This window comes from Ovis canadensis, chromosome 3 (genome assembly GCF_042477335.2).
Source record: "Ovis canadensis isolate MfBH-ARS-UI-01 breed Bighorn chromosome 3, ARS-UI_OviCan_v2, whole genome shotgun sequence".
Classification (NCBI taxonomy): domain Eukaryota; kingdom Metazoa; phylum Chordata; class Mammalia; order Artiodactyla; family Bovidae; genus Ovis; species Ovis canadensis.
Window position 1 is genome coordinate 194,666,602 of NC_091247.1, and position 21,917 is coordinate 194,688,518.

The 21,917-nt window shown below is 40.0% G+C and overlaps 1 protein-coding gene across 1 annotated transcript in view; it reads left to right on the forward strand.

Moving 5' to 3' along the window:
* The window catches only part of ITPR2 (inositol 1,4,5-trisphosphate receptor type 2), a 599,561-nt gene that overhangs the window by 396,456 nt on the left and 181,188 nt on the right, over positions 1-21,917 (forward strand). The window contains exons 38-42 of the mRNA XM_069585523.1: positions 4,866-4,974; positions 5,965-6,152; positions 11,854-12,037; positions 12,733-12,989; positions 20,734-20,934. Of these exons, the coding sequence (XP_069441624.1) occupies positions 4,866-4,974; positions 5,965-6,152; positions 11,854-12,037; positions 12,733-12,989; positions 20,734-20,934 (939 nt within the window). The remainder of the gene's footprint in view (positions 1-4,865; positions 4,975-5,964; positions 6,153-11,853; positions 12,038-12,732; positions 12,990-20,733; positions 20,935-21,917) is intronic.

The following is a 21,917-nucleotide window of genomic DNA, read 5'->3' on the forward strand; positions in this document are numbered from 1 at the left end:
AGTCAGCCACTGTTTCCACTGTTTCCCCATCTATTTCCCATGAAGTGATGGAACCGGATGCCATGATCTTCGTTTTCTCAATGTTGAGCTTTAAGCCAACTTTTTTACTCTCCTCTTTCACTTTCATCAGAGGCTTTTTAGTTCCTCTTCACTTTCTGCCATAAAGGTGGTGTCACCTGCATATCTGAGGTTATTGATATTTCTCCTGGCCATCTTGATTCCAGCTTGTGATTCCTCCAGCCCAGCACTTCTCATGATGTACTCTGCATATACGTTAAATAAACAGGGTGATAATATACAACCTTGCTGTATTCCTTTCCCAATTTGGAACCAGTCTGTTGTTCCATGTCCAGTTATAACTGTTGCTTCCTGACCTGCATACAGATTTCTCAAGAGGCAGGTCAGGTGCTCTGGTATTCCCATCTCTTTCAGAATTTTCTGTGATCCACACAGTCAAAGGCTTTGGCGTAGTCAATAAAGCAGAAATAGATGTTTTTCTGGAACTCTCTTGCTTTTTCCATGATCCAGCAGATGTTGGCAATTTGATATCTGGTTCCTCTGCCTTTTCTAAAACCAGCTTGAACATCTGGAATTTCACAGTTCACTTATTGCTGAAGCCTGGCTTGGAGTATTTTGAGCATTACTTTACTAGCATGTGAGATGAGTGCAATTGTGTGTTAGTTTGAGCATTCTTTGGCATTGCCTATCTTTGGGATTGGAATGAAAACTAACCTTTTCCAGTCCTGTGGCCACTGCTGAGTTTTCCAAATTTGCTGACATATTGAGTGCAGCACTTTCACAGCATCATCTTTTACAATTTGAAATAGCTCAACTGGAATTCCATCACCTCCGCTAGCTTTGTTCATAGTGATGCTTCCTAAGGCCCACTTGACTTCACTTCCAGGATGTCTGGCTCTAGGTGAGTAATCAGACCATCATGATCACTCTAGTTACCCTTTAAGAAACTACTGTTTCTCTATCTCTTGGTTGAGTTCTTGGAGTAAGGGGGTTAAAAGGCTCTTACAGAGAATAAAATGGGAGCTTGTTCACATAGACCTGGGACTTCATTCACAACAAGTTCTCTTCAGGAGGTGACTGTGACTTGTGCCATATCATGAATAACAGTCCTAGGGCTTCCCTGGCAATCAGTGGTTAAGACTCTGCACTTCATCTGCCAGGGAGCACCTTTGATCCCTGGTTGGGGAACTAAGATCCTGCCTTCCACGGCCAAAAAAATTAATTAATTAATTAATACCCATACCTTCATTGGAGAAGGAAATGGCAACCCACTCCAGTGTTCTTGCCTGGAGAATCCCAGGGACAGGGGAGCCTGGTGGGCTGCCATCTATGAGATCGCACAGAGTCGGACACAACTGAAGCGACTTAGCAGCAGCAGCAGCATACCTTAAAAAAAGAAAAACAGTCCTGTGTTTTCACATTTGTCAATTTTATTTATTTCAGCTAGGCCAACTATATGTTATAGGGATTGAGTAAGAAGCAATCCATTCATGTGTAGAGGTGAGAACGATGATTAGTAAGACAGACTGAGCTGCCCTTTAAAGAAATTACTTCAGTTAATGTGTCCTCACATCTTTCTCCCCAGGTCACAACTTGAGCCTTATAATTTATGGGTCTAAAAAGGTCTTTTGCAGCATCTCCTTCTGCTATAATGAGATACATGATAAAAAGTCCATTTGACTCCAAAGAAATGTACTATTTTGTTTTTCCTACCCTTTTGGAAGCATCATTCTTTGGCCAGATGAAGTTATTTCAACTCAAAAGGCTTTCTTTTCAAAGTAAAAAGAGAACTTTTAGTTTCTTGTGTCTTTTATAAGTGCCCCGCTTTGGTTTGACAGGGGAGAGTCGAGTTCTCTTCACGGGTAGAATAAACTCTACCTTAGTCACTTTCTCTTCTAAGACTAGTCATCACCTTTACTCATAGCACCCCTATGTGAAAAAATCTTAGACGAAGAAAGCATGAAATAGGGAGGAATAATAGATGTGTTCTAGAAATTTTAAGTGTCAGTAAATAGAAGTCCGTGTAAGGCTCTGAGTGTCTGTTGGAATTCTTGGCAGTGTGACGTTTAGGTCATTTGCTCCACACTGGCTGCATGAGACAGCTTTGCTGGGATGATCCTCTGGGTTAGCAGGGGAGGTTTGCCATGTGAAACCACTTCTGAGTCAGCCATTCCCTCTTACTCACTTCCGTAGGTCTTAGTATGGACCTCTCTTATGGAACTGATCTTATTGTAAATTCTTTGAGAGGACGGTTATATATTTTTTTAATTATTTGTATTCTTTCATTTATTTCAATTGGAGGATTATTACTTTACAGTATTTTGATGGTTTTTGCCATACATCAATATGAATTGGCTGTAGGTATACATGTGTCCCTCCATCCTGAATCCCCCTCCCACCGTCCTCCCCACTCTGTCTCTCAGGGTTGTCACAGAGAGAGCACCGACTTTGGGTGCCCTGCATCATACATCAAACTGTCACTAGTTATCTGTTTTACATATGGTAATACATATGTTTCAATCTTATTCTCTCAAATCATCCCACACTCTCCTTCTCCCACTGAGTCTAAAAGTCTGTTCTTTACACCTGTGTCTGAGAGAAGGGTTATCTCTTATAAAGTTAAGATAGTGCCTAAAATACAGTTGATTCTTAATGAATATTTGTAGAGTGAAGAGGGAAGATAGGATATGTCCGTGCCTGTGTGATAAGTCACTTCAGTTGTGTCCGACTCTTTGCGATTCCATGGACTGTAGCCCGCCAGGCTCCTCTATCCGCGAGGTTCTCGAGGCAAGAATACTGGAGTGGGTTGCCATGTCCTCCTCCAAGGATATGTCCATAAGTAAGACAAAAGAGGAGCTTTCAAACTGAGAATATGATATGAACAAAGAGAAAGACTAGAAAACTGTGGTTGAGGAGTCATCACATTGTTCAGTTGGGTTTTACAGTATAATGTGTGAAGACACTATTGGAACCAACAGTTGAAAAAGTAGAATGGGTAGGTTTTCACAAATCATTTTCAAGTTGGGGGGATATTGGAGCCTAAAAGACCAGAATGATGTGATCGCCTTGAAACCAGTTGAATTTCTTCCACTTAAGAGAGAAACACATTGAAGAGAGAAGCATTAATGCATTGTGAAAAGCTGAGTTTAGTTGCCAGTAGAACCTCCAGATGTAGATAAGGAAATGTGAATGGAAAGAGAAGGAGAGGTTCCGGAGAACCAGGTCAAGGATAGAGGAGACACATTTGACCGTGAGACCTGCCCAAGGGATTGTACAAGCAAGGGCTGGAAGAAGTTGCTGATGGGGAGTGGGGAGCCAAGAGCTGGAGAACTGAGGACAAAGCCTGAAGGGCTGGAGAAACAGGGACACCTAAAGCATGGGAGAGAGAAGGTGCAATGGAGTCACGTGTCACAGCAGGAAAGGGGGGCATGCAAAGGGGGTGTGTGGCATGGCCTGGGGCGATGGCCACATTTTGCCATCAGGAGCTGAGTTCAGGTCTTTGTCTGTCACCTGTTAGCTGCATGATCTGCAGCCAGTGCATAAGCTTTTGGACCACAGTGTCCTTACCGTTGCAGTTGTGGTGTTAATGTAAATAGTTTAAATCTACAGTCCTTACATAATACTTTAAAAAGTACTCTTGTCTATTCAAATCATAGCCACTAAGATAAAAGATTTGGAGTTATCTATATTTCTTCTGTTCATGCAAGCAACTATATTGCAAAATATACTATTTTAAAAATGTCTTGTAATCTATACAAAATTGAAGACAAAAAAATTTTGGTATATGATAGAAGTTTATTGATGGTAAGTGATAAAAATGATTTTTGCAATAAATTATGTGGGAACAATTGATGTCAATATGGAAAAAATTAAGATCTTAACCTTTCACCTGGCACAAAATTCAATTCAAATTGGAGTATAGATCTAAATGTGAAAGGCAAAATTTTCAACTTTAGAGTGTATTTGAAAATGTCTTTCTGAACCAAAGTTGGAAAGAATTTCTAACAAAAATGCAAAAACACAAGACTAGTGGAAAACACTGATAAACGTGGCTACATTAAAATTAAACAGCTCTTTTTGTTAAAGAAAAGTGTGTGGAAGAGGAGTAATAAACAAGGAGACTTTGCAACATATATAACTGACAAAGGACTAGAAATTAGTATATATAAGGAACTCCTTTTTGTCAGTAGCGAAAGAAATAATCTAATTGAAAAAAATCAGGTAAACAAAGTCTTTCTAAAAGAGGAAGTCCAAACAACCAACTAGTATATGACTCTCTGTCAACCTTTATTAGCAATCAACAGTAGAAAACAGGAATTTTTGAATTGTGTGTTTGATAGACTATCTTTTGCCCACTGTCTTCTGAATAAAGCTCTTGGAATTTAAATATAATTCATTCTGTCTTATCAAGCTTAATTTTTTGAGCACCTTCTGTATACCTAGGACTTTTCTAGCTCTTTTTACTGGGCCTATCTAAGTGAAGGCTTTTCCTTTCCAATTCTTAGGTTATTTATTAATTCGTGTTTTCTTTAGATGCCATGAATATTCTTACTGACACTGGGACCCTCAGCTTTTGAAGCAATTTTAAATTTATAGAGTTTGTGACTGTATTGTTCTATTGAAAATACTGTATATTTATTCTTTATCTCTGGAAGAGGCAACATTTTTGTTATTTTCATGGGAAATATTGACAGATTTTTGCCTTAGAAAATATTATACAATGTTAGTTTTTCCGTGTTCAACATCATTGATAAAATGCATTTTAAGTGGCATTTTAATGTATTGATAACTTTCTCTTTTACTAGAAAAAGGAACAATAAAATTTTTCTTATCCTTTTTATTATTAGGGTAATACATTAAGAAAAATCCTCCTGAACCGATACTTTAAAGGTGATTATGGAGTCTCTATAAATGGACACCTCTCTGGAACCTACTGCAAAACTGCACAAGGAGGAGGCAAGATATCATTTTTCCCTTTATTTTCAAATTCTAATGACATCTCTGCGTGCCAGTGTTATTCTAGTGTTTTACTTAAAAATAGCACAAATATGAAAAGATTCATTTAAAAAGTACCATCATCAGCCATAGCAAAAAGAAAATCCTGCCATTTGTGTCATCTAGGATGGACCTCAAGGGCATTATGCTAAGTGAAATAGTCAGTTATATATGTAACCTAAAAATTCCAAACTCAGAAAAACAGAGATCAGATTTGTGGTTGCCACATGCAGAGAGTGGGGAGTAGAGAAATTAAGTGAAAGTGGTCAAAAGGAATAAACTTTCAGTTAAATACAGAAATTTTGGGACTGTAATATACAACATGAAGGAATGATGCTGAAGCTGAAGCTCCAGTACTTTGGCCACCTCATGCGAAGAGTTGACTCATTGGAAAAGACTCTGATGCTGGGAGGGATTGGGGGCAGGAGGAGAAGGGGACGACCGAGGATAAGATGGCTAGATGGCATCACGGACTCGATGGATGTGAGTCTGAGTGAACTCCAGGAGATGGTGATGGACAGGGAGGCCTGGTGTGCTGCGATTCATGGGGTCGTAAAGAGTCGGACACAACTGAGCCACTGGACTGAACTGAACTGAATATACAACATGATGACCATTGGTAACAATACTGTATTGCATATTTGAAAGTTGCTAAGAAAATAGGTCCTAAAAGTTCTCATCACAAGGAATACAAATTAACTTTATGAGATGATGAATTTAATCTTATTGTAGTTATCATTTTGCAGTATATACACATATCAAATTATTAATGTTGTACACCTTAAACTTATACAATGTTATATATCAATTATATCTCAATAAAACTGGAAAAATAAGTATAAAGCCCATTAAAAACCTTTGTATGATTTTGGGTTCATGAAACAAATTTGAGCTTTAGAATTAACTTTGCCTTTTAACAAAGGTTTACTCATTTATTTTTCCTAATCACAGGAAGCTTTTCTGGGCAAGATTCAGATAAGATGGGGATATCCATGTCAGATATTCAGTGTCTCCTGGATAAAGAAGGTGCATCTGAACTTGTCATCGATGTCATAGTGAATACCAAAAATGACAGAATTTTTTCCGAAGGCATCTTACTTGGCATTGCCTTGCTGGAAGGAGGAAACACACAAACTCAGGTACCTGCTTACCGTCATTGTCGTTGGTTACATTTGGTTATTTTGTATTTCTTACTTCTTTGTCTTGGAAACCCAAGTAATGATTTTTCTTTAAGTTTCTCATGACCATCTCAAAAAGAAAAAAAAAACCCACAACAACTTTGTATCACATTATCCTTATAAATTTTTTGGTTTGCTGTAGTAACTACATTGTTGTTGTTTAGTCACAAAGTCATGTTAGACTCTTTTGCAACCATGGACTGTAGCCTGCCAGCCTCCTCTGTCCATGGGATTTGTCAGGCAAGAATACTGGCATGAGTTGCCTTTTTCTTCTCCAGGGGATCTTCCTGATCGAGAGACTGAACCCAAGTCTCTTGCATTGGCAGACAGGTTCTTTACCACTGAACCACCTGGGAGGCAGAACTTTGCAAATTACTCAGTGAAGCAGAACATTCCAGAAATTCTCATTTGCTTAGGGAAATTTTAGGCTGACTAAGCAGATTAGGACATTTTGACTTATCCAAGAATTGTATGTAAAAAAAGGAATTAAGTGCATTTATTAAATGAGGTAATATATATATATATATATAAATTCCTCATACAGTACTTGACGTTGAAACAAGTTCTGATAACATTCACCATGCATCTCAGTTACTTTTTTAGAAACTGAGAACTCTTCTGTTCCCTGTTCCCCAAATCTGCCGGTGCTTGTTACCCTGCTGCCTCTGAGTAGCTGAAGCTTTCCCTGTTGTGGGCAGAGGAGAACCATTCCTTCTTTTTTTGTTCTGTTTACTCATTCAGCTCAGGAGGGGTGACTTGAGAGTCATCGTTCATCTACTCAGTGCTCCAGTCCAGTGAGCAGTGCGCTCACCTGCACGTAGGATCATACCATTTCCCGAAGGCACACACGTGACTTAGAAACTCCTGCCAAGTTGCCCCTGAACTTCCCCATACCTAAAGGCAGAGCTCACTGTGTGATCCTGAGAGCTGGGACATGTTCCCAGGGAACAGCCTTCCTCCTCCCAGTCCTGCCACTCACTAACAAGGTATTTTATTTCCAGGTTTCAAACAACTAATTGGAAATTCCAGAATCTGTTTTCCCTATTCATGGCAAGTAGACATCACATCTTATTAAGCACGAAAAAAAAAATCATGTTGCTTCTAAAGACACCTTTCCAAAACACGTGTTATTCTCCTGCTTAGTCAAGTCACTTTCCCCTATAAAGGCAAATGCTCCTTCATGATCTAGTCTCTTCAGGTTTTCTAACTTTCTGTTCTTACTCCATCTCTCCCCGCCTCCATCCTTTCTCTTGTGCACCAGATGTACTAAGCTCTTTATAGCTCCTCGGCTGTGCTATGCCATTTCTCATGTCACTTTCTCCTCTCTGAGGACTCAACTCATGAACTTCTCTTGGAAGCCTTTTCTTACCCCACGTCCCACTGGGCAGAATTGTCCACTAGTGACTCTATGCTTCTGCCATATCCTGCAGATATCTGCAGTAGCATTTCTGCATGTGTGTGTGTGCACCTCTTCATGAGTACAGCAGGCTCTGTCTAGTGAATTATGAATCCTTAGAGGTTGAGACCACATGTTTTCCATCTTCACATCCCTTTGTTTCTGGCACCATGTCTGGCCCAGCCTAGGGATTCAGTAAATAATTGGAAGTGAACATCCCTATGAATGAGTGGTCCATTTCTATTTACAAAGTCTTCACTATTTCGCTGTGGCCTTTGGGACCACTTCTCTATCTGAGCTCCCATAACATTTGCTTCTTGGATGCTCACTTGGCATTTTTCCTGTGCTGCTTTGCTTCTTTGTTATCTATATAATATTCTGCTTCTCCAGTTAAATGTCATCTTCTTTAAAGTAGGGGGATCATGTCTTGTTCGTCATATCTACAGCTTTATAGCCATTTGACAAATACTTGATGAAATAGAATTCGATGATTTTTGTTTATGAAAATCTTTTAAAAGGGTTATGACAGTCTTGTTTACCAGCCTTACACTATCCAGATTTCTCACTTATCTACATCATTGTGTAACCCAGATGTCAACTGTGTGCTCCTGGCCCTAAGATGTCTAATTGAGGTCAGCTGGAATGCTTACCCTCCCCAAGACTTCTGTCAAAATCCAGGGGGATTTATATTCTAATTGTCTCATTGACCACTGTTGTCTTGCTTACTTAGTTCAGGGATTGTCTTGACACTCAGCTTCTGTAGTCCTGAATTAGGGATCTGATGCCCTTTCTTAAGTTTTACCCTCCTGGCTACATAAATCAATTTATATGTTTAAATGTACTTAATTAAAAATTGGTTGAGGGGAGGATAAAGAAGATGGTTAAATTACAATTTCAAATTGTACACTAATAATAGCAACAATGAGAATGCTACTGCTAAGTCACTTCAGTCCTGTCCGACTCTGTGCGACCCCATAGATGGCAGCCCACCAGGCTCCACCATCCCTGGGATTCTCCAGGCAAGAACACTGGAGTGGGTTGCCATTTCCTTCTCCAGTGCATGAAAGTGAAAAGTGAAAGTGAAGTCGCTCAGTCATGTCCAACTCTTAGCGACCCCATGGACTGCAGCCTACCAGGCTCCTCCATCCATGGGATTTTCCCAGCAAGAGTACTGGAGTGGGGTGCCATTGCCTTCTCCAGCAATGTGAATAATGCCTTCTAAATACTAGGCCCTCTTCTTAGTGCTTTCTGTGTATTAGCTTGATTAATCCTCACAACAACCTGTGCAGGAACTTGAATCCTATCTCATCTTACCAAAGAAGAATCTGAGATACACGTAAGCTCATGTAGCTGGTTAGAAATCAAGCTAGGATTGGAGCCCATGTAGACAGGCTCCAGTGTCTGTGCTCTTAACTGCTATAAACATCTCCTTTCAGGACTGTCTTGGTGGTCCTCTGGCTAAGAATCCAACTTGCAATGCAGAGGTCATGGGTTCAATTTCTGGTGGTTGAACTAAGATCCAACATGCTGCAAAGCAGCTAAGCCTGCACGCCACAACAGAAGACCCCATATGATGCAGCTAATAAATAATAAATATTTAAAATGTCCTTCTAAAATATCCTTCTGTCTACTCACTCCTGGGAAATTTCACTGACTAATCACCCTGCATTACACCCTAGTATTACTTCATCTCTCTGAGTCCTCACTTCATTTCTCTTCTCTGCCCTCTCATTTCTAGTTGCTCTCCATCCTTCTTGGGGGAAAGTCCTTCCTCTATTACATGGAACTGTTTATCTATCACCTTGGCTGCTGAAAAAAAATGAGGAGTTTTCCCTTATACTCTGAAGCTTATGGAGGTGGTTTCCCTTTGTGAGGGATTAAATTGTTATGCTACCTCTTGAGATTATATATATATTATAAAAGCATACTATTTATCTTTATTAAAATCATACTGTTCAGGTTTGTTGTTGTTTTTGTTCAGTCACTCAGTTGTGTCTAATTCTTTGTGACCCCAGGGACTGCAGCATGCCAGGCTTCCCTGTCCTTTACCATCTCACAAAGCTTGCTCAAACTCATGAGTCAGTGAGTCTGTGCTCTTAACTGCTATAAACATCTCCTTTCAGGACTATCTTGGTGGTCCTCTGGTTAAGAATCCAACTTGCAATGCAGAGGTCATGGGTTCAATTTCTGGTGGTTGAACTAAGATCCTACATGCTGCAAAGCAACTAAGCCTGCACGCCACAACAGAAAACCCCATATGATGCAGCTAATAAATAATAAATATTTAAAATGTCCTTCTAAAATATCCTTCTGTCTACTCACTCCTGGAAAGTTTCAACTGATAGTTGAATGATACCATTCAACTATCTCATCCTCTGTTACCCGCTTCTCATCCTGCCCTCAGTCTTTCCCAGCATCAGGGTCTTTTCTAACGAGTCAGTTCTTCGCATAAGGTGGCCAAAGTATTGCAGCCTCAGCCTCACCATCAGTCCCTCCAGTGAATATTCAGGATTGATTTCCTTTCTAGTTTTTAAAAGTCCATGTAAATCATTTGTTATTTTGAGCCATTTTATATAGTGATTTAGAGTCAGAGAATCTAGATTTAAATCCCATCTCTATTACTATTATATAATATTGGGAAAGTCGTTTACATTCACCAAATTTTATTTTGTTGATATATAAAATGAAATAAGCACGCTGTGTTCATCATACAGTTGTCCTGAAAGAATCAATGAGATAATACATGTCAAGGAACAACAAAAATTATAAAACTTTGTGTTAATAGAACTACAAAGTTCTATAACTTCCTCATTAATATATAGGAATCCCTTTCTGCCTTCTAACGCCATTATATTGAAAATATTAGGGTTCAAGCATAAGTGTAATTTATGGGACCACAAAGGTCTCTGAAATCTGCCTTTATCCTCTGAATTAATAACCAGCTTGATGGTTTCACTGTGGTTGCTATGGTTACTGTGGCTTTTTGGCCTGCTTTCTTGAATTGTTGCTAGCCCTCTGCCTAGTGCTTCCCGCTTGTAGGTATGAAACTGACTTGTAAGACTTTATGAAAACGCTTTGAGAATGTGCATCACCCACAGCAGAAATTTCAAGACAGGTATCCATTTCCAGGCCTGATGTCATTAGACAGACTTTCACCTGCAAGTCCCAGGACCTGTGAGTCATGGTTTCAGGCACTCTTTCAGAAAGGGTATCTGCAGGAACCAAACTCCCCAAAATTGTCTACTCGGTTGGATTACAGTCAATTCTACTTGATCTGGAATTCATTATTTCTTCAGATGTTTTCTTCCCATTATCTCTCATCAAGTTTATATAACTCTTCTCATATCAGGACAGTGACTGGAATTACTATCTTTATTAATTATTTTTACTGTATTTCTCTTGTGTTGTGTCTGTCCCGTGGTTTTAGTCTTAATAACTTAAAATTTCTTGTTCAGAGCACATCACGTTTCCTAACTCATACCTCTTCTGGATACTTCTCCAAGCAGACAATGCTTAGGGCAGATGATCTCAAGGTCCGTTATTTCCAGAGATGTGTTTTATCATACTTTGACTGTTGAATCCTTTCCATATCGTTATTGATTGTGAAGCAGAGTTCACATCTTGCATTTTATGGTGGGCTTGTTCTAGATCCTATGCAAACAATCTAGCTAATAAAATACCCCAGGGACTTAGTGCCTACTTATCAGTGGGTTCCTATGAGTGAGGCTGCCATGGTAACACAGTCTAAATTAAATATACAATAATTTAGGGAAAGAGAAAAATAACTTTGTAGGCTCACATTTACCAGGATGATCACAGAATTAGTGGTTGTTTTCCAGTCTAGATTACAGAGTCATGAAGGCAGGAATTGTAGCTATTTTTCCTGAGCATTCTGTCACTTCGCAGCATGGGGCCTGGAACACAGTAGGACCTCAATACACAGTACTGCACAAAACATGACTTCATAATAATATAAAAATCAAAGAGCTCTTTGCATACCACTCTTATAGTGTTCTTATGAAATTTTAAAACAAATAATCACTAAAGGTGACTTCAATAACATAAAATTATGTTGAATTTTAGTGGAAAGTACTAAGCAAATATAAGCTATTATTAGGACACAGTAAGTAGTATAGGAGACTGGTAAAGCTGTCAGTTTATGAAATAATCATGAGTAGCACATTAAATATGGGCTTTTATCCGTAATACTTGTGTTTATTTCAAACATCCTTGAGGGTCGATGTCTTAAAATACGTTTTCTTGCAGTATTCCTTCTACCAGCAGTTACATGAACAAAAAAAATCAGAAAAATTCTTCAAAGTTCTCTACGACCGAATGAAGGCTGCTCAGAAAGAGATAAGATCAACAGTGACAGTTAACACCATCGACTTAGGTAACAAAAAAAGGGATGAAGACACAGAGCTGATGACATCTGGCCCACGGATGAGAGGTGAAGGACTAGCTGAGTATTTGGGAGAATGAGTAGGAGAAAAGCGGGTAACGCAATTTTTAGAGCTCGTTTATCGTTGTCATCTCACTTACCTTAGTCTAATTATGCCACTTGTGCCTCTGTGTATGGAACACTGTCCTTGAATTATTGTGGTCACGGTATTGACCTTCAGACAGCTTTGTGGGGTCAGCCTCAAACAGGGAATTATCAGTGCAAAGCAGCTAGTGACATGAAAATATTTGATTTCATCGTGAAATTCATGGTAAAGAACAACTACCCATCCCTTCTGAATGCTCATGAAATGTAAACTGTAAGAACCAGAATTATAGCACTAAACTCTATGAAAGATTCTTGGAATTTGGAATAACAAAGTCATCAGGATAGTAAAAACAAATTGTATAAATATTTTGAACTTTGTACTATTTTCTCACTTTCTTGTATTTAGGAGCTTTTAATTTTATATATATCAGAAAGACAGGAGCCCTTCTAAAATGGGCTAAGCGTTAAGATCTTTTAAAAAAAAATCCCAGTGCATATTTAATTTTTTGGTTGCTCCTTCAGATTCTTTTGGGGAAAGTTGTTGCTCCTCTTGTCAGGTGATTTGAAATCCAGTTGTTAGAGAATTTGGGTAACTGTCTTTTTTTAATTAGCAAATGGAAATTAATTCGTAAATATGAGTACTGCTTTATTTTCAGTAAGAGATTCATCATTACATTTAAAAGAGGGGATGAAAGGGCAGTTAACAGAAGCTTCTTCAGCCACATCCAAAGCATACTGTGTATACAGAAGAGAAATGGATCCAGAAATAGACATCATGTGTGCAGGACCTGAAGCAGGAAATGCCGAGGACAAGTCCACCGAGGAAGTAACAATGAGCCCTGCCATCGCCATCATGCAGCCGATTTTGAGGTTTCTGCAGTTACTCTGTGAGAATCACAACCGGGAGCTGCAGGTACTTGTTCTGTTTTGTGTGAGAGCTGAGCATCCAGCCTATGATGATAGTGATTAAATTCAGATAAAACTAACGTTTTGGAGAGATAATAAGAACAATAGTGCTTTTCTGAAATGGGAAGAAATTTTGGTATCTGGGTGAAGAAAAACGAGAAGAAAATTCCTTTATGCATTCCTACGGTATCATTCTTTGCATCCTCAACTCACATCTCTCCAGTCTCAGTGGGTATCCTCTAACCTTAGGACTCTGAGATTTGTTGAATAAGGTCAGTTTTGCCTCATCTGTACCTTTCTGGGTTTTGTAAGACTTGGAGGGCCTTCATCATTGCCAACTCAGTTCATATTTCTTGACTGAGGATACAGAGTATCTTTATATTTTATTATAAACAGAGTTAATATATGTCTATTAGAAACAGTGGAGAAGGCAATGGCACACCACTCTAGTACTCTTGCCTGGAAAATCCCATGGATGGAGGAGCCTGGTGGGCTGCAGTCCATGGGGTTGCTAAGAGTCGGATATGACTGGGCGACTTCACTTTCACTTTTCACTTTCATGCATTGAAGGAGGTGGCGACCCACTCCAGTGTTCTTGCCTGGAGAATCCCAGGGACGGGGGGCTGCCGTCTATGGGGTCACACAGAGTTGGACACGATTGAAGCAACTTAGCAGCAGCATTATAAACAGAGTTAATATATGTTTTTATTATAGACAGATTAATATAGAAGAGGGTTTTCTTGCTTTTGAAGTTTAGTTGATTTACAATATTGTGTTAGTGTCAGGACTACAGCAAAATGATTCTGTTATATATATATATATACACACACATACACATATCTTTTTAAATTATTTTCTATTAAAGATTATTACAAGATATTGAATAGTTTCCAGTGCTATACAGTAAATGCTTAACGTTTATCTATTTTATATGTGAAAGTGAAAGTGTTAGTTGCCCAGTCATGTCCGACTCTTTGTTGCCGGGGTCCAACCCTGGTGGGTCCAGGGTAATTCAAAGCCAGGACGGAGTCGGCAATTAGGAAAGAATTATTTAATTAGAGATATAAAGAGAGATTAGGGAAGAATAGTGTAGTAGGAAAATTAGTGGAGAAAAGAGGCTGAATAACTTGGTTTACGTGGAAAACAAATAAAACCCCAAGACAAGGGGTTTGCACCACCTACATAGGCCACAGGTGTCTTCCCAGTCTCCCGGAGGAGCAGAGACACAAAGTGCCTCCCCGTTCAGATCTCAGAAGCCCAGGCAAAAGTAGTAGGCCCGGAAAGCCTCCACGCTCCAGATGGGAATTCAGCCAGAAAAGAAGAGAACGAGAAAGGACGACCCGAGGGAAACCAGTCTTTCCAGGAACTGGTCTGTTTCTTTATTTTCCAGGGCCGCTTTTATACTTTAAGCCATACATAGAGATAAATGGAAAATACAGTCACGTGGGGTGAGCAGTCCTGACCCTTATTGAAACCACGCTTTCTTTCTGCATTCTTTCTGATATACAAAGTTCTCAGGTGATTTACATCATCTTCTGACCAAGAGACCCGCTAACATTTTATGACCCTTTCTGATGATGATTAGTCGACCAGAAAACTTATTTTCTCCAAAAATGATATTTCTTAAGTCAGGCACCACCCTCTGAAGGCACCAGATAAAGTTGCATTCCTGCGGGGCAAAGGTGCAGTGGGCTATAATCAAGAAAAGAATTTACTTAGCCTAAAGTCTAACGTGATTAATATCAAGGTTAATACTTATTTCTCCTATATGCTAGTTATATCAATTAGTGTGTATAAGGGGCAAGGGATATGGAGGCTTAGCAGCATATATTGGCTCAACAATGAAACCCTCCACCGGTATAAATTCTAACTCACTCACTAATACTATACTAATAATTTTCTAACTTCTCAAAAGAATCTGTATTTAGAAAGGTTATGGTATCTCGTGCCTCTCATGGTTGGGAGGCTGTGAACAATCACATGTGGCCGGACAAACCTGTCAGGCAGGTTAGAGAGCCATCAGAGGAATTTTTGGACTGAAACACTCTTGTTACACCCAGGAGATTTATTAACTGGAGTTCTAAGTTAACTCCTTTTCAGAGAGAGGTGGTAGGAGATAGCCCCCCATAATGTCAGAAGTGTAGGTGAAAGCATAATGCAGTAAGGTAGGCAGACTCTGGTTTTGGGGGTAGATGCTCGAGAATGTCCAGGGGGACCCCTAAGGCCTGATCCCGCCTTTGCGTATGTCAGGCCTCCTTCCTCATGACCTTTGCCATGGGCGGGATTCCCCACGCTGGCTCCTGGCACTTTGTGACTCCTTGGACTGTTGCCCAGCAGGCTCGTCTTCCATGGAATTCTCCAGGCAAGAATACTGGAGAGGGTACCCACTCCCTTCTCCAGACCATCTTCCTGACCCAAGGATCATACCTGGGTCTTCCACACTGCAGGCAGATTCTTTACCATCTGAACCACCAGGGAAGACCTATTTTATATGTGGTAGTGTGTGTTTGTTAATCCTGTGTGTGTATGTGCTCAGTTGCCAACTTCTATCTGACTCTTTGTGGCCTGATGGACTGTAGCGCAGTATCCTCTGCCCATACAATTTTCCAAACAAGAATACTGGAGTGGGGTGACATTTCCTCCTCCAGGGAATCTTCCTGACCCAAGGACTAAACCCATGTCTCTTGCGTCTCCTGCATTGGCAGGTGGATTCTTTACTGCTAGCGTTACCTGGGAAGCCCTGTAGTAGTTATCTTATCAAATTGCAAACATCTATTAGATCATAGAAAAGGCAAGGGAATTCCCCAAAAAACAACATCTACTTCTGCTTCTTGACTGCACTAAAGCCTTTGACTCTATGGATCACAGCAAACTGTGGAACATTGTTTAAAAGGTGGGAATATGAGACCATTTTACCTGCCTCCTGAGAAACCTTCATGCACATCAAGAAACAACAGTTAGAACCTTACATGGAACAACAGATTGGTTCAGAATTGGGAAAGGAATATGTCAAGGCTGTATATTGTCACCCTCGTTATTTAACTTACATGAGAGAACATCATGGGATATGCTGGGCTGGATGACTCACAAGCTGAAATCAAGATTGCCAAGAGAAATATCAGCTACCTCAGATACGCAAATGATATGCACACTAATGGCAGAAAGCAAAGAGGAAGTAAAGAGCGTCTTGATGAGAGTGACAGAAGAGAGTGAAAAAGCTGGCTTAAAACTCAACATTCAAAAATTAAGATCATGGCATCTGGTCTCATCATTTCGTGGCAAATAGGTGAGGTCAAAAAAGAAACAGTGACATACTTTATTTTCTTGGACTCCAAAATCACTGAACAGTGACTGCATCCATGAAATTAAAAGATGCTTTCTCCTTGGAAGAAAAGCTATGACAAACCTACAAAGTATCTTAAAAAGCAGAGACATCCCTTTGCCAACAAAGGTCGATCTAGTCAAAGCTATGGTTTTTCCAGTAGTCATGTATGGATGTGAGAGTTGGACCATAAAAAAAGCTGAGTGCCAAAGAATTGATGCTTTTGCACTGTGGTGTTGGAGAACACTCTTGAGAACCCTTGGGCAGCAAGGAAATCAAAACAATCAATCCTAAAGAAAATCAACCCTGAATACTCATGGGAAGAACTGGTGCTGAAATGCTAGTTCTTTGACCACCTGATGGGAAGAGCCAACTCGTTGGAAAAGACCCCAATGCTGGGAAAGATTGAAGGCCGGAGAAGGGGATGACAGAGGATGAGATGGTTGGATGGCATTACCAACTCAACGAACATGAGTTTGAGCAAGCTCTGGAAGATGGTGAAGGCAGTGAAGCCTGTTGCGCTGTAGTCCATGGTGTCTCAAAGAGTTGGACATGACCTAGTGACTGAATAACAACAGTTACTAGATTAATTGTTACTAAGTTAATTACTAAGTTGTTTAGTTCAGTCACTCAGCTGTGTCTGACTCTTTGCGACCCCATGAATCGCAGCACTCCAGGCCTCCCTGTCCATCACCAACTCCCGGAGTTCACTCAGACTCACGTCCATCGAGTCAGTGATGCCATCCAGATATTTCATCTTCTGCCGTCCCCTTCTCTCCTACCCCCAATCCCTCCAGCATCAGAGTCTTTTCCAATGAGTCAACTCTTCGCATGAGGTGGCCAAAGTGCTGGAGTTTCAGCTTTAGCATCATTCCCTCCAAAGAAATCCCAGGGCTGATCTCCATTAGAATGGACTGGTTGGATCTCCTTGCAGTCCAAGGGACTCTCAAGAATCCTCTCCAACACCACAGTTCAAAAGCATCAATTCTTCGGCGCTCGGCCTTCTTCACAGTCCAATTATCACATTCATACGTGACCACAGGAAAAACCATAGCCTTGACTAGATGGACCTTAGTCGGCAAAGTAATGTCTCTGCTTTTCAATATGCTATCTAGGTTGGACATAACTTTTCTTCCAAGGAGTAAGTGTCTTTTAGTTGCATGGCTGCAATCACCATCTGCAGTGATTTTGGAGCCCAAAAATATAAAGTCTGACACTGTTTCCACTGTTTCCCCATCTATTTCCCATGAAGTGATGGGACTGGATGCCAGGATCTTAGTTTTCTGAATGTTAAGCTTTAAGCCAACTTTTCGCTCTCCTCTTTCACTTTCATCAAGAAGCTTTTTAGCTCCTCTTCACTTTCTGCCATAAGGGTGGTGTCATCTGCATATCTGACGTTATTGATATTTCTCCCAACAATCTTGATTCCAGCTTGTGTTTCTTCCAGCCCAGCATTTCTCATGATGTACTCTGCATAGAAGTTAAATAAGCAGGGTGACAATATACAGCCTTGACGGTCTCCTTTTCCTATTTGGAACCAGTCTATTGTTCCATGTCCAGTTCTAACTGTTGCTTCCTGACTTGCATACAGATTTCTCAAGAGGCAGGTCAGGTGGTCTGGTATGCCCATCTCTTTCAGAATTTTCCACAGTTGATTGTGATCTACACAGTCAAAGGCTTTGGCATAGTCAATAAAGCAGAAATAGATGTTTTTCTGGAACTCTCTTGCTTTTTCCATGATCCAGCGGATGTTGGCATTTTGATCTCTGGTTCCTCTGCCTTTTTTCAAACTAGCTTGAACATCAGGAAGTTCACGGTTCACGAATTGCTGAAGCCTGGCTTGGAGAATTTTGAGTATTACTTTACTAGCGTGTGAGATGAGTGCAATTGTGTGGTAGTTTGAGCATTCTTTGGCATTGCCTTTCTTTGGAATTGGAATGAAAACTGACCTTTTCCAGTCCTGTGGCCACTGCTGAGTTTTCCAAATTTGCTGGCATATTGAGTGTAGCACTTTCACAGCATCATCTTTCAGGATTTGAAATAGCTCAACTGGAATTCCATCACCTCCACTAGCTTTGTTCATAGTGATGCTTTCTAAGGCCCACTTGGCTTCACATTCCAGGATGTCTGGCTCTAGATGAGTGATCACACCATCATGATTATCTGGGTCGTGAAGATCTTTTTTGTACAGTTCTTCTGTGTATTCTTGCCACCTCTTCTTAATATCTTCTGCTTCTGTTAGGTCCAGACCACTTCTATCCTTTATTGAGCCCATCTTTGCATGAAATGTTCCCTTGGTATTTCTAATTTTCTTGAAGAGATCTCTAGTCTTTCCCATTTTGTTGTTTTCCTCTATTTCTTTGCATTGATCGCTGAAGAAGGCTTTTTTATCTCTTCTTGCTATTCTTTGGAACTCTGCATTCAGATGCTTATATCTTTCCTTTTCTCCTTTGCTTTTCACTTCTCTTCTTTTCACAGCTATTTGTAAGGCCTCCCCAGACAGCCATTTTGCTTTTTTGCATTTCTTTTCCATGGGGATGGTTTTGATCCCTGTCTCCTGTACAATGTCATGAACCTCATTCCATAGTTCATCAGGCACTCTATCTATCAGATCTAGGCCCTTAAATCTATTTCCCACTTCCACTGTATAATCATAAGGGATTTGATTTAGGTCATACCTGAATGGTCTAGCGGTTTTCCCTACTTTCTTCAATTTGAGTCTGAATTTGGTAATAAGGAGTTCATGATCTGAGCCACAGTCAGCTCCTGGTCTTATTTTTATTGATTGTATAGAGCTTCTCCATCTTTGGCTGCAAAGAATATAATCAATCTGATTTTGGTGTTGACCATCTGGTGATGTCCATGTGTAGAGTGTTCTCTTGTGTTGTTGGAAGAGGATGTTTGCTATGACCAGTACATTTTCTTGGCAAAACTCTATTAGTCTTTGCCCTGCTTCATTGCGCATTCCTAGGCCAAATTTGCCTGTTACTCCAGGTGTTTCTTGACTTCCTACTTTTGCATTCCAGTCCCCTATAATGAAAAGGACATCTTTTTTGGGTGTTAGTTCTAAAAGGTCTAAGTTATTACTAAGTTGTGTTTATGTCAGTACATATTGAAGTACTTCCTTCTTTTTCTTTAAGTAGTTATGTATTTATTTGGCTGCATTGAGTCTTAGTTGCACACTCAGGATCTTCACTCTATCATATGAGATCTTTTAGTTGTGGTGGGCAGGCTCTGGAGCATACAGGCTATGCGGGCTTCATTACTCCACTGCATGTGGGATCTAACTTCCCTGACCGGGGATCAAACCTGCATCTCTTGCACTGTAGGGAAGATTCCCAATGATTGAATCACCAGGAAAGCCCCCTGAAGTACCTCATTATAGCTTCTAAGTATTCCAGTGTTTGGGTATACAATTTTTTATTAAATCAGTCACATTGTGATTGGTATGGTGTGATTTTCAGTTGGGGCTGTTACAAGCAGTGTGCTCTGGATCTCTTTGTAGTTGTCTGTTACTCAAAATATTGACAGGTCCTCCAAGTTACCCTTCATATTGGGTGAATCATTTGAAGCTGCACTATGTATAAGGAATTGCTTAGTTGAGTGTTCAATTGCTTCTTTCCCTGATTAACTTCTTCTGGTTTCCTTTTTCTTTTCTCCTTACCTGCTACTTAATTATTTTTGCCCTTTGTATATAGTTTTAAGATAATGACATTGAGAAAGATTTTTTGAACTATATTGATAAATATAGATGCTTGAAAAATGCTCTCTCTTTTCTTAATCCCAAGAGAAATGTAATAAATGTGAATGCTTCCTTATAAAGAGCAGGGATGATTTGGGAGAATGGCATTGAAACACGTAGCTGCTGCTGCTGCCAAGTCGCTTCAGTCGTGTCCGACTCTGTGCGACCCCACAGACGGCAGCTCACCAGGCTCCCTCGTCCCTGGGATTCTCCAGGCAAGAACACTGGAGTGGGTTGCCATTTCCTTCTCCAATGCATGAAAGTGAAAAGTGAAAGTGAAGTCACTCAGTTGTGTCCGACTCTTAGCCACCCCATGAACTAATATAAGAAATGAATCGCCAGTCTAGGTTTGATGCAGGAAACAGGATGCTTGGGGCTGGTGCAGTGGGATGACCCAGAGAGATGGTACGGGGAGGGAGGTGGGAGGGGGGTTCAGGATTGGGAACACATGTACACCCGTGGCAGATTCATGTTGATGTATGGTAAAACCAATACAATATTGTAAAGTAAAAAAATAAATAAATAAATAAAATAAAATCTAAAAAAAAAAATAAAAAATAAAGAGCAAGTCTGTTCCACATTGCCATGGGGTTCCTCTTGAGTTGATAAAACACCCTTAGAAAGAAAATTGAAAACATTTAGCATAGTGATTTTTTTTAATGGGTATATTTTTTTGTTGTTGTTTAGCACTTCCTGAGGAATCAAAACAACAAAACAAATTACAACCTTGTCTGTGAGACCCTTCAGTTTTTGGATTGCATTTGTGGAAGTACAACAGGGGGCCTGGGACTCTTGGGTCTCTACATCAACGAGAAGAATGTAGTGCTGGTCAACCAGACTCTGGAGAGCTTGACTGAGTATTGCCAAGGTCCATGCCATGAAAATCAGGTAACTGAAAGCAGTCCTTCACGAAAATTATTCCGACCAGTTAGCCAAAGGATCAACTTGGTGAAAGAGCCAAGCTTTGTGTGCATTTGAAAGATTTTTCTTTTACTTTGCCAGATATTTTTACTTTCCTAACAATGCATACAAAGACTGAATTATAGACTAGCAAATACTATGCCATATTTTAATTTAATTTCCACTGTAAAAGGAAATTCCCATGAAAATATCCGAGATAAAAATCAGAGTACAATATATTTTTTTGTTATTGATCAGTTTTCACCTTTAGTCATTCTCTCCAGGATTTGTGGCATCGGCTCCCTTTGGCTTCTTCAGCTCCACTGCAGTGGGTTGTGTATATTACCATCTTTATATTGACAGTAAATGTAGCAAATAGGTTATATTGTTCCCATTTTGCTGATAGCTAGATTGTGACTCAGAAATTAAGTGATATCCAGGGTCCCAGAGTAATGGAATCTCTTTAAGTTGTAGGGTCATTCTTAAAACTCAGGACTTGTGGTTGAGTCTAAACAGAGTGTGCTTTCGACTGTATAACATTTTCCAGGGCAAAGTTTCGACTCCCTCTTTCAGAGTGTTTGTCTCTGATTCCATTTTCTTGGAAATCACAGACACAGAGAGGAAGTAAAAGATGAAATACTTGGGTTGGTAAAGGGCGGGGGGCAGCCTGGAGTTTATTGACTCCACATCCGCACAGATGTTATAGAGCTACCATCACAAGCATGGATCCACCATGGAAGGAAGAATTTTCAAATCACACACATTCTGGATATAAATTTTAAAGAAACCACTGAGACCAAATGTCAGTGCTTGATACAGGAAAGAAATGTTGAAAAGTAATTGCTTTTCTATTGCAAATTATATGACATATATGTACAAAGTACACACACATACATGTACATACATAGGTATGTAGAACAAAAACATGACAGTTATTGGCATAAATAATTTGTTACGGGGATCTTTATCCC